We start from the raw sequence: 14,189 nt of genomic DNA on the forward strand, positions 1-14,189 counted from the left end.
GTTAAACAACCCTCACCAGCGGAAAGGTGTTCCAGCCAAATTTCGGTGCAGTTGGGAAGGCCCGTACAAAGTTGTGAAGAAGATCAGTGATACCATCTACCGCATACAAACCACTGCGAAACCACGGATTAGAAGAGCGGTACATTTGGAGATGCTAGCGGCGTTTAGATCGGGAGATTTGTCTGATCAGGACGATCAGACTTAGGTGGAGGGCAGTGTTACGAATATTAGCAAAACTAAGGGGTGTTGCCAACTCTAAGCCGATGCTAAACAGTGATATCATGCACATCCATAGATCAATAATTATGTATCTACTACATAAACGAATCAATAATTGCGTCTACACATATGTATGTATACGAGTAGCGGAGAAACAATGCACAAACACATGCACATATCTTATCTGAGTTGTCACAAGAGAGGCAATAATTTGTACAAGTATTACTCAAATGAGAAATTATACATCTGTAGTTGTAGCTGAGAAATTTATAACTAAGTAAAATTCTGGAAGCGCCTAGAAGATGTCACGAAGAAATCACAGAGTATAAAAGCATCAGCGGTAGGGGCGCTATGGGCAAGTTTTGGTGTTTCATTCAATTTATTCAACAACACCTATTAATAATTACAAAGATTAATATAATTAAATTTTAAGTTACTCGACACGTCTGGTCGCTAAGAAAGTATAAGAAGAATAATAACATAGCAAGATACAATGAAATGTCAAAATGTATTGTTGTGGTTGTTCGTTTACTAATCCGTGCTAGGTGGCTGGCAGAGCTGCCACAGTACTCCCCTTTTAATGACGAAGTCACTGTTGGTTCAGGAATCGTAAGCGCCTTGACTTCTCGTATGTTCGAGGGATCGGTTTCGTAGCTGCCTCATCGGAACTGATATCTGTATCTTCACGTATGATGAAAGCTGGCTTTAATCTGTCAACCGATACAGCAACTTTCTTGTTGTTCATCTTCACGTTAAAAACTCTATCAGTGGGACGATCTATAACCTCGTAGGGGCCGGTGTAAGGAGCTTCTAAGGGCTCTCGAACGGCATCTGTTCTCACCAGTACGTGCGAACAGTCATATAAGTTTTTGAGCAAAAATAAACTTTTCTTCGAGTTAGATGAGCAGCTGGAATAGGCCGAGTGTTGCGCATATATTCGCGGTGCTTTTCCAGAAAATTTTGTGGATCGATAGTTTTGTCTAGGCCTTCAAAAAACTCATTGGGTAATCTGATTGGACCACCATACAACATTTCTGCAGTGGAAGCTCGAAGATCCTCCTTGTAGCATGTTCGTAATCCGAGTAACACGGTCGGTAGTAGATCTGGCCATGGAGTTGCTGGGTCACACATGAGCGCTGTTTTGAAGGATCGATGCCATCGCTCTATCATCTCATTAGATTGGGGATAATAGGCTGTGGTGTGTATGCGTTGACATCCGATCATGTTCGTGAGAGCTCTAAAAAGTGCTGACTCAAATTGTGTGCCCTGGTCAGTCGTGATGGTCTTTGGACAGCCAAGCCTAGCGATCCAATGAGTCCAAAAAACTTTTACTATAGTCATCGCAGATATGTCTTGCAGGGGAACGGCTTCAGGCCACCGTGAAAATCGGTCGATCATAATCAAATAGTAACGATAATCGTTTACCTGGGGCATTACAACGATGTCAATGTGCACATGATCAAACCTGTTGCCCCTCATGTCGATTTTATCCGGTAAAATGGAGTTGTGTCTATGAATCTTTGCTCGTTGACAAGGTAAACAAGCCTTTGCCCAAAGCGCCACGTCTTTGCACATCGAAGGCCAAACATACTTTTTTCGTAGTTGTTTTAGGGTTGCCTTACCACCCGGGTGTGAAAGTCCATGTACCGATGCAAATACTGTGACGCAACTCTTTAGGTACGTATAACCTTATATTTACAGTAGAAATGTCGCAGTAAACCCTGTTGCCTTCGAAATGCATGGTCTGTAACTTTAACGAAGTGCTTCCCTGTAGAAGTAGATCAAATCTTTGGCCTGTGCATGCGCAAGCTCCGAATAATTTACGCTGGTTGGCATTGAAATAGCATTCAGACGTGACAGGGTGTCAGCTTACACGTTAGAGTCACCGGATACGTGCATAATCATCGTAGAGAATTGCGAAATGTAGTCCAACTGTCTTAACTGTCGCGGCGACGCTTTCTCGGGCTTCTGCTTAAAGGCGTGAATAAGTGGCTTATGATCTGTCTTGATGACGAACACGCGTGCTTCCAACATATGTTTAAAATACCGTATGGCTTCATAGACGGCCAGAAGCTCTCGATCGTAAGTGCTGTAATTCCTTTCAGTACTAGTAAGTTTTCTTGAAAAAAACCCTAGAGGCTGCCAAATGTCATCGCAAAGTTGTTCTAACGCCGCACCGATCATTATGTCTGAAGCATCACTTACCATTGCAAGCTTTGCATCTGGAGCTGGGTGTGCCAAGATCGTAGCTTCTGCTAAACTACGCTTGCAATCATCAAAAGCTTTGAGAGTTTCACTAGTCCAGTTGATTTTACTTTTGTCAATCTTTCGCATGTTGCGTGTGAACTCGCTCAGTTGCGACTGTAGTTGTGATGCCTTCGGAATACACCGTCGATAGTAGTTGATGATACCGAGAAATCGGCTAAGTTCGCAAACTGTGTCAGGTGGTTTGTAATTCCTTATGACTTCTACTCGCTCGGCGGGTGGACCTACACCATCGCCGTTGATGACATACCCCAGAAAATTTACTTCAGGTTTTCCAAGTTGACACTTATTCACATTAATTGTCAAACCATGCCGCTGTAATATGGAAAAAACTGTGTGAAGGTGATCTTCATGCTCGCGTACTGACGTGGACATTACCAGAATATCATCTATATATACGTACACGAAATCGATGTCTTTAAAAATACCGTCCATAAACCTTTGAAAGGTTTGAGTAGCGTTCTTAAGCCCAAACGGCATGTAGAGAAATTCATAAAGCCCGAAAGGAGTGCATACTGCAGTTTTTTCCATATCCGTTTCGCACATGGGTATTTGATAATATGCGCGCACCAAGTCAATTGTAGAAAAAATTTGTTTTCCATATAATTTTTCTGATAGGTCATGGATGTGGGAAATTGGGTATCGATCTGGAATGGTGATCGCATTTAATTTACGATAGTCCCCACAAGCTCGCCAACCTCCAGACTTTTTTTCGACCATGTGGAGTGGACTTGCCCATGGACTTTTTGATGGTTGGCAAATACCCTGTTCGAGAAGAAAATTAATTTCATTCTTTGCACTAGAAAGCTTATCCCCAGCTAAACGTCGCGGCCGATCGGCAATTGGATTTCCCTTTGTTTCTATATGGTGTCTTACGTTATTACCGCTATTATTGTTGAATTTACGTGAGGGTTTTGTAATCTCTACAAAACGTGTTAAAAGTCCTGCAAAATCGTTAGCGCTGTTAACTGTAGAAATATCAAACTCGGCAGTGTCGACTAATTTTCCGCTTGCGGTAGGACCAGTGGTCCTGTCAATTAGACGTTGTTGATTTAAGTCAATTAATAAATTATAGTGAGTCAGAAAATCTGCCCCAATAATCGCTATATGAGTATCAGCAATGGTAAACGTCCAGTTGAACGCTTGTCTTAACCCTAAATCTAGTTTGAGGATATGGTTTCCGTATGTCTGTATGACTGTTTGGTTAGCAGCATACAGCTGAAGCTGATTTGGTTTTAATTTTAAATTAGTGAATTTACGTGGTATGACGGAAATAATCGAACCTGAGTCTACGAGGAACTGGAAGCAATTGTGACGATCGTATACATGTAGTCTTGTTTCATGAAGTGAATCATCAATCGGTTTAGTTCTGTTGCTGGTCCTGTTATCGCTGCTACCCACCAGCGTGACTGGCAGCAGCGGCTCTAGTTTGACGAATTAGTGTACGAACAATTTGGACGACAGTTGCGTGCTTTATCGCCAATTTTGTTATGAAAATAACATAGATGTTTCCCTCCATCATTACTAGTTGTTGTTTTGTCGGATTATTCTTAATTTTGTTGATGTCGATCTGCAGTTTCTTGACCGACTCAGATAGTGACTTAAGTGTATTGACAATTTCCCCCAAGGACTTGCCGTCGCTCGACAACGCGTTAACTGAAGACGAAGCAGCACTTGATACGTTTCCTTGTACCGCTATCATATTAAGAGAGTTAGAGCTGACTGCTTCTAACATCTTGTCAGCAATAAGCGCTAATTTGCCCAGATTGTCTTCTTTCCATACTGTTAAAAGTGGGCGTATAGAATTGGGCATTTGTCCTAAAAACAATGTTCTAATAACGGCTGCACTGCCTGGGTCCGGTGCGAGGCGCTGCATGTACGATAACATCTCAGACGGCTTCATACCCGCAGTGCCACCGCCTTGCAACAATCGCCGTAATTTACTCTCTGAAGATTCAGAAAATTTCGCTAGTAACCTACCTTTAAGAGTGGTGTATTTATTTTCGTTTGGGGGCTGAGTTACAAGATCTTCTACTGCTAGCAGAATTTCTTGATCGAGATGTATAGTTACCCAGTCAAACTTATCGGCGTCCGAAGTAATGTCGCTCAAATGAAATGATCGATCTAGTTGTGCGAACCATAACTGCGGATTCTGTTTATTGAAATTTGGTACGTGCATACGTTGCCAGTTTACTCTTGTTGACAAAGGCATGTAATTGTTTTGCAGTGATTCAATGCTTGTTTGAACTTGCTGCAATTGTTGCTTTACTTCGTCGCTCAATTCCGCCATCACACTGTCATGAAATAAATCTTCTTCGCTAGAATCTTTATTTGTAGCACTACGCAAATCGTATCGGCCGGCATGCATAACCCTAATTTAGCTTGAGTTAAAAATTGCCGATTGAAAAAAACTCGTTCAACCGCAACATCAAAAAAGATAATGTTCTAGAACGTTCACAATGATCTTCCTACGTTGAATGTGTGCATTCGCTTCTCGCTCATTCCTTGAACGTTGCTTTTAAAAATATTTTGTGCCGACATATGTGTGTATACGCTTCCTCACAAATCGTTGCTAAAACGCTTTGCAAACGTGTCGAAAACTAAAAAATCTTCTTGTTGAAGACCACGTCGGGGTCACCACTTTGGTGTTTCATTCAATTTATTCAACAACACCTATTAATAATTACAAAGATTAATATAATTCAATTTTAAGTTACTCGACACGTCTGGTCGCTAAGAAAGTATAAGAAGAATAATAACATAGCAAGATACAATGAAATGTCAAAATGTATTGTTGTGGTTGTTCGTTTACTACTCCGTGCTAGGTGGCTGGCAGAGCTGCCACAAAGTTTCGATTCAGGCGCTATCTAGCGAGCAATACCAGTATTATTTTTGATAGTAGAGTTTCATTTGAGCTATCAATCATTTTGGTTATTAAGCAAGCTATTCGTTGCACAGTTTGAGTGTTATTGTGAAGTACTTTAATAAAGGCCATTTTGCATTATTACATATTGGAGTTATTTATTCAACAATTTAGCGATACGAACGTTAGCCGAGGATTGCAAATAAGGGGATTTGCAAGTAAATTCGTTACAATACGATAAAAATAATAAAACAACAAGTTTAAGAATTTTTGCGCATATTAAACATAAGAAACTCGAGTTACTTATTTTGAGCTTGTTAACGAAATAATGACTTTAGAGAAATTACTTTCGAGGCTTGAATCAGAAACCGATAAAGAAATTATCAAGATAAATTGTATCTCGTTTTTAACCGAAACGAAAAGCTTTCGTTAACGTTAAAAACGTTAACAAAAACGTGATACTTTATGTTTGAATTGTGCTGGCAATGCTATAGACATGGTGAAGCCGTAAGGTGGTAACAACGAGCGCACATACAAACACAAACTCCATGTAATTTGTTTGTGTAATTCGTTGGTGGTAATGTCAAAAATACTCTGAGAAATGTTCGTACTGTCATTCATGAGAAAAGTTGCAATCAGCTTGGCTAATGCTTTCACCTTTAATGACTCCGCCATCAATAAGCTTTGCCAGCATAGTTTGAAATTAATAATCAACATAAACGATTTGATTTCGTTTTGATATGGCAGAAAACGAAACGAAATCATTTCGTTAATTTGACGTTCTTAACGTTAATAAACGAAACGAAATGACCATGGATTTCCACGGCATAGCAGCTAACCTGGGTGAGTGGCGACCGGCTGGCGGAGCCATTTTACGTCCACGATATTACTCCTATTACTATATGTGTGCTAAATAAAAATTAACGAAATCGGATGACGAACACGCCCACTTTAAAAAAAAATTTGTTCTAAGTCAAATTTTAACCAAAAATTTAATATCTTTACAGTATAAAAGTAAATTATGCCAACATTCGAATCCAGTAATGATATGGTGCAACAAAATACAAGGATAAAAAAAATTTCAAAATGGGCGTAACTCCGCCCTTTTTCATTTAATTCGTCTAGAATACTTTTAATGCCATAAGTCGAACAAAAATTTACCAATCATTTGGTAGGGACATAGATTCTATGACGATAACTGTTTTCTGTGAAAATGGGCGAAATCGGTTGAAGCCACGCCCAGTTTTTATACACAGTCGACCGTCTGTCCTTCCGCTCGGCCGTTAACACGATAACTTGCGCAAAAAACGATATAACTTAACTAAACTTAATTCACGTACTTAACTGAACTCACTTTATCTTGGTATAAAATATGGCCGAAATCCGACTATGACCACGCCCACTTTTCCGATATCGAAAATTACGAAAAATGGAAAAAATGCCATAATTCTGTACCAAATATGAAAAAAGAGATGACAGATGAGAGAGACATGGTAATTGGATTGGTTTTTTGACGCAAAATATAACTTTAGAAAAAACTTTGTAAAATGGGTGTGACACCTACCATATTAAGTAGAAGAAAATGAAAAAGTTCTGAAGGGCGAAATCAAAAGCCCTTGGAATCTTGGCAGGAATACTGTTCGCGGTATGACATATATAAATAAATTAGCGGTACCCGACAGAAGATGTTCTGGGTCACCCTGGTCCACATTTTGGTCGATATCTCGAAAACGCTTTCACATATACAACTAAGGGCTACTCCCTTTTAAAACCCTCATTAATACTTTTAATTTGATACCCATATCGTACAAACACATTCTAGAGTCACCCCTGGTCCACCCTTATTGCGATATCTCGAAAAGGCGTCCACCTATAGAACTAAGGCCCACTACGCTTTAAATAATCATTAACACCTTTCATTTGATACACATGTCATACAAACACATTCCAGGGTTACCCTAGGTTCATTTTGCTAAATGGTGCTTTTCCCTTATTTTGTCTCCAAAGCTCTCAGCTCTCGGGTTACACCCGAACTTAGCTTTCCTTACTTGTTTCTTTTAAATTTACCAACATATCTTTACTTTTTTTATATTCTTATACTATCTTTATTATTATACTCAGTTGTTTTTCAATAAAAAAGATGACTTGCATTTTCAAATACTGTCAGGTAAAAAGCGAATCCGAACGTTTTGTGCGTTGAAAGTGCGCGGGACTGACAGCTAGAGTTGTTGAAACTACCAATGGTGGGGAGAAGGGAGTACGTTGGTCGTATATTAAATGCAGATCAACTGAAATCGACGCGAAATGCGTTTTCCGAAATTGCCAAAGAGTTTTCCATTATCAAAAATTTCAATCAGTACAATAGTTCGTTCAAATCTTTCAAGTGTTTGGATGAGTTACCGCATTGCTTAAATATATATAGAGACAACCGCGATCAGGCCCGACGAGAGGGGGGGTGGGGGATTCCCCCCGGGCCCGGGTTTCTCAGGGGGCCCGCGATTTAGAGGTACTAAAACATTTTTTTTATTCAGGAGAGTCTTTAGTTGTTCCATGTGCAAACTTTAATCCGAATTTCAAAAGCAACGAATATTGATAATTATTTTTTGCCTGAGCCTGAGGAGACAATGAAAACATCACAAAAAAATGTGTTTCTCAGGGGCCCGCGATTTAGAGGTACTACGATATTTTTTTTTAATTCAGGAGAGTCTTTAGTTGTTCCGTGTGCAAATTTTAAGCCGAATTTCAAAAGCAACGAATATTGATAATGATTTTTTGCCTGGGCCTGAGGAGATAATAAAAACATCAAACAAAAATGTGTTTCTCAGGGGGCCCGCGATTTAAAGGTACAGAGACATTTTTTTTAATTCAGGAGAGTCTTTAGTTGTTCGATGTGCAAATTTTAAAAATGTATGTTTAGATGAATCCGAAATCGTAAAGTTTTTGTGGTGACACTGATGAAGGTGCATCTTCAAAAAGTGTTCCAAAAATACTACCAACTCTGTATCAAAGTCCAGATTATTTAAACGACTTCGATATCGGTACCGTGGATAATGAGTTTTTGCGATCTGAAGAAGTCAACGAAATAATTCGTCGAGGTCATCAAAAGTGTTCTGTTATTTTTCCACGTGATTGTCATGACGAGGCATTTCCTACCTTGTTGTTAAACAGAATCTTGCCAAATGGAGAGAAAGGGAGCGTGACTGGTTAGTGTGGAGTGCCAGTATCAATGCTTTTTATTGCCTACCATGTCTTTTAAGCACCAATACTTTAAATCGACCTAAAATTTGTTGTGCGGATATTCGAAATCCAGGTATGGAAGAAGCTATACGATAAAATGCCATCACACGAAAATACTCAAGATCACATTAAATGTTATATTGGAAAGAAATTTTTAATAGAATTTTGGACACTATTTTATTTTTAGGTGAAAGATGCCTAGCTTTCAAAGCGAAAGTATATATCCTGGTGAACGAAACGATGGATATTTTTTGGGCATCTAAGATCCCATAAGCCAATATGATCCGATACTTAGAGATCATTTGGAGAAAGTTAGGATTTCACAACAGCAGCAGAAACGTTTACAAGTTCACTATCTTTCCCCAGACATTCAGAACGATTTTATAGAAATTTGTGCAAACCACGTGAGGGAAACTATATTAGATCAAGGCAAGGAAGGCAACTATTTCGCTATTAGCGTTAATGCTAGGCATGATGCTAGTCACGTTGACTACCTTCATTTCAATTCGAAAGCAACAAATTTTACAATTCAAGAACGGTTTTTGGCTTTCGTGAATTGTAACAAAAAAACTGTTCAGAAAATCGCTGATCAACTTGGTTCGAAATACTGACTACCATTAATGAAAGAAACGTGGTCCTCCAAGCTAGACCACCATATATGTTGAGGTCCGACATTGATGCCTTATTACCTGATTTCAAGTTGATCAGGAACCAATGGGAAGCAATTTTAAACGAATGCAAAACAGTTGCTATTCAATTGAACATCTCGCCAAAGTTTCCGGACATTCGAAAGAGAAACATCAAAAGACGCTCTGAAGATAATTTAAATGGGATGATTACGGATGATTTTAAAAGCAATACATTCCTGGTAATCGTTGATTCGGTAATCACTGGCATTACTGAATGATTTGCAGCTATGAGAAATTTAAGCGAGACGGTTTCCTTTTTGTGGCAATTTGAAGACATGGATGGAACTACGGTTCGGGCGAGCGCAGCAAAATTTGTCGAAAAATACAATTCGGACATTTCTCAAAGCTTAGAATGCGAAATAGTTCACTTGAAACACATTTACGAAGCAAATTTTGATAAAGGTCTGTCACCATTGGAATAGTTAAATGCCATATAAATAATAAAAAATAAATGTAAGGCGCGATAACCTCCGAAGAGATCTAAGGCGGAGCTTCTCTCCAATTTGCGTCGTGCTCCTCTTGATTTTCCCTACAAATTGGCCGGACGGGACCTACATGTTTTATGCCGACTCCGAACGGCATCTGCAAGGCAGATGAGTTTTCACAGAGAGCTTTTCATGGCAGAAATACACCCGGAGCGCTTGCCAAACACTGCCGAGGGGCGACACCGCTTAGAAAAATTTTCTTCTAATTGAAAAACTTATTTTTAAAATTTTGATGTTGCTTTGCGCGGGATGTGATCCCAGGGCATACAGTGTGGTAGTCGGAGCACGCTACCATCACACGACGGTGGTCGGTGACTGCCATTTACATATGTTTAAAATCTGTATAGGATTTTCCCCAACATTTGTGTTGCTTTACGTATATTTGCAATATAACTGTCACTGTAGCTAGTGCAGAACGTTCCTTCAGCGTCCTTTCAAGAATCAAAAACTTTCATAGATCGTGTTCATCTCAAGAGCGAGTTTCAGGACTTACCACGTTTTGTTTTGAATCCGGTTTGGTAAGACAGTTAAATTTTGATATTACATATTATAAAAATTTTGCAGCGAAAAAAGCAAGTAAAGCCACTCCTTGATATCCGAAATTTCTATATTGTATAATTAAAATTTATTATCATCATTAAATTTATCAAAAATGTATTAAAATGTTACCAAATAACTAGAAGAGATTATTTGAAACAATATGTGACTGTTAAAAGAGAATTATATTTCTACGTTACAATAAAATAGTATAAATAGTAAATATTCTGTGTTAATTTTATTGTCATCTCTTAGTCCAAAAATCATTTAGTTGATGTGGCAAAAGTTTTTTTTGATGTAATCCATCAATAATGATTCATGAATGAGACGTCATTTATTCAAGTTAATCAAATGTATTAGTGGATTTTTTATATGCCCGCAAATTGTTTAGTCCGGGCCGGATTTTCTCTCCACGGCCCTGACCGCGATAATAAACAAAAGTGCTATAACGGTGCACCTAACGCTTTGAATCTTAATCCCGCTCAGAACATTTATCTTCCGCAAGTGTTGGAGCTCATAGATTTGGCTTCCTCTAATCCGCAAGCTGCGGTTCCATCCACTTCTACGGCTGCGGAAAAAAACCTTAGAGTCTCAAACTGTGACTTCTTATTCAAAAGCACCGGCTAAGAAGCTGGTTGTAGTCCCGCTGAAAAAATCGATTTTTGTGTTGCGCTTTGACAAAGACACTTCCGTTGAGGATATCAAATCTTATGTCACTTCGAAAATTAAGGCTGGCGGATGACTAATAAAATTTAAATTGAATTACGAAAGAATTCATTTAGAATTGATGTTTACCCAAGATATTTTGATACACTTTTGGACAGCTCATTTTGGCCCACCGGGGCCCTTGTCCGCGAATTTGTGCATAAGACTCAAAATGTAGCAAAAATTCTTCCTCAAAGTTCCGATCTAAAAAAAGCCAGTTTAAAATCTTGCTTAAGCATTTCCCATCAGAACGTTAGAGGCTTAAATATTAAATTAACTGAATTATATTTGAAAACCATTCTCTGTAACTATAATATTATTGCTTTTACCGAAACATGCTTGAAATCTAATGTTTTTAATTCCGCAATTTTTTGCGGTGAGTACCAGACCTATTGAAATGACCCCTTAAATAGAACAGGGATGGTGTTTTGCTAGCTGTACATTCTTCAATTCCATCTGAAGGTTTTAATTTACACACAGTTGATTATATGAATCGTTTATTTTCAAAACCGGCCATCTCCAAAATTTAAATTTTTTAAGCTAGGTATCACATCCAATTCTAAAACATCACCTGTATTTAATATTAAAACAATTTCTTAACAAAACTTACCATATTCAAGTCAAATTACACTATGTAAATTGCCCTTAGCTCCAAAATCGGCCATTTCCAATGGTGCCTTACGCTCAAAGCCGACCAGTGCAATTTTGTTATTACCGCATGTTCTGCATGTCACGACCAACGTTGCCATAAGTGAAGATTTATCTTCAAAATGAAGATTTTTTGAGAATTTTTTTTGTTTTTTTGTAAGAAATCTTCAAATGAAGATTGCCAGACCAAAAAGCCTACTTCAGTAATCAGTGGAACTTTTATAACTTTACTATTGAAGTTGGCAGCTCACATGATGCTTTAACTAAAAACAATGTTCATATTTATTATTGGAACGAAACAGAAAGACCCAAAAGTTCGGACGAAATTGCCATTGCTGTTTTCCACAGATTATGCCAAACAGATTTAACCGAAATTGACACCATCCGTTTGTTTGCAGATAGCTGTGGCAGACAGAGTAAAAATTCTACATTGATGAGGATGCTATCAAAATGGCTTGTATCGTCTGCTCCAGAACACGTGAAAACAGTTCAGGTTATCTTTCCAATTGTAATACCACCAAAGAGGGTATTCGCTCAAATAGAGAAAAATTAAAAAACATGGAAATTATAATCAAACTCGAAGAATATGTAAATATTCTTATAGATCATGGATCCGTTTGGAAAATAAATGATTTAGAAATAAATGATTGGAAAAGTGCCACACTAGAAGTAATAAAGCCTCCAGGACAGTGGCACTTTAAATTCAACCCTTCAAAAAGGTTTATTTTAAAGAAAACCACAAAACCGAATGTCACTATTCGGGGTGAGGAGGCTTACCGTAGCGATTTAGGAAGTGAAAAGTCAGTGGTCAAAAAAGGAAAAACCCTCAATAGTTTAGTTCCTGGAATTTTAACAACTGGGGTGGCTCCAAATGCCAAGAAGATCAAGGACGTTGCGGCGCTTTTGCAAGCGCACTATGGAGAAAACTGGCGAGAGTTGGAAAATTTGAAATTCTATGCTACTGTTGAACAATCTACAGGTAAATCTCCAATTGATGACTTTGTATGTGAGCACATTGAAGAAAGAGAAAATGTTGTCTAATTTACTAAGCAAATGCATATTTAAATCTTCACAGAATGAATATTCTGTGTTTTGAATTTTTGTTTGAGTTCTTTTTCGTATTTTATTTTGTTTCTAATGTAAAAATGTAATGAAAGATTTATTTTTTGTTAAGTTTTGAAATAAAATATAAAAGTGTATACGTTTTCCTTGTATTATTAGTTAATATATGAAAGTATGTTTGGCTTATTACTTTCACCATAATAGGCCAAGGACATCGGCAGGTAATTTCAAAACCGGTCATATCCATATAGGTTAGCATCAAACCCGGCTAACTCCATAGCTTGGTTTCAAAACCCGCCATCTCCAATTTATTTTAATAATTTTTAGGTGTAATATACGGAACAGATTGTTTTCTATTAGTAACATGTATTTACATTATCATCACAAACATAAAAATAATAAACACAAATCGTTTTAGCCTTTGGTTTCTTAAGAGCAGTTTTTTGCATTTTTCTCACAAACAACTTGAGTGGAGATGGCCGATTTTGAAAATAGACGATTCATATCGATTTTAAATGCATCCGAATCTTACTAGGCTGGGGTCATATTTACTTTGCCGTTTGCTATATTTCACCGTCTTCTGAATGATGATGAAACTTTTAACCTTTTTGAACATTTAAAAATTTAATTTAAATTTTTTAAATACAAAACAAAATGTCAGTGTATATACAATTTTTCGCAACTACTGAGTTTTGCACTCCAATTAAAAAATGTTGATCAGCACTGCTTTTATTTATCGGCTTTATATCTGTTTGGAGGAAAAAATTCCGCTGAATCATTTTTTTGTTTGTGAAATGAGTTTACATATGTTTATCGCCTTAGTAACTGCAAAACGTATCAAATTAGTTACTTTTTGGTGATAGGCGATAAAATTATCTGAAAATTGCTGATAGGGATAAGTTTCAACTTTAAGGACGGACTTTGGAAACTTTTCTTCTTCGTATAGGGACTATCCCAGTTTTAGGTACACATATAATATTGATTTCAGCTCACTTACCATCTCATCCAAGCTTTTCAAATCGTTGGTGACAATTTGTGGCTGGGGACCATACATCAGCATTGGGCCATCATCATCATCGTCTTCATTCTCAGAGTCGCTATCAAACATATCGGTTACTGTAGCAACATTATTAGCATTATTAGCAGTTGCATCAGCATTGTCTGTCTGTGTGCCACACCCAATTCCATTTGCTTTGTTTTCAGCGGCGATTTCACGATCAATTTGTCGCTCCATCTGTACCAGCATGGGTGCGAGCATACCTGTTGACGTGATAAACAATTACATATGTAAATGCAAATATCTATTAGGTATGTGGTTATGTGGTTAAGTGCGATCGATAATACGTAAAAGGGGTATGAATAATTCAGTAATATAAATCAAAATCTTTTGTTACCTAGTTGCAAAAGAGCACTCGAGGGAATACTAAAATGCATTTAAAGCAACTACACCAGCTAAAGTAATTCACGATCAAAAATTCA

At 37.9% G+C, this 14,189-nt stretch overlaps 1 protein-coding gene across 7 annotated transcripts in view; it reads right to left on the reverse strand.

Moving 5' to 3' along the window:
* The window catches only part of pigs (pickled eggs), a 618,878-nt gene that overhangs the window by 89,715 nt on the left and 514,974 nt on the right, over window positions 1–14,189 (reverse strand). For all 7 annotated transcript variants that reach the window (XM_067782653.1, XM_067782648.1, XM_067782649.1 and 4 more), the window contains one exon: window positions 13,708–13,970. In XM_067782653.1, the coding sequence (XP_067638754.1) occupies window positions 13,708–13,970 (263 nt within the window). The remainder of the gene's footprint in view (window positions 1–13,707; window positions 13,971–14,189) is intronic.

This window comes from Eurosta solidaginis, chromosome 4 (assembly GCF_040869045.1).
Source record: "Eurosta solidaginis isolate ZX-2024a chromosome 4, ASM4086904v1, whole genome shotgun sequence".
Lineage (NCBI taxonomy): Eukaryota > Metazoa > Arthropoda > Insecta > Diptera > Tephritidae > Eurosta > Eurosta solidaginis.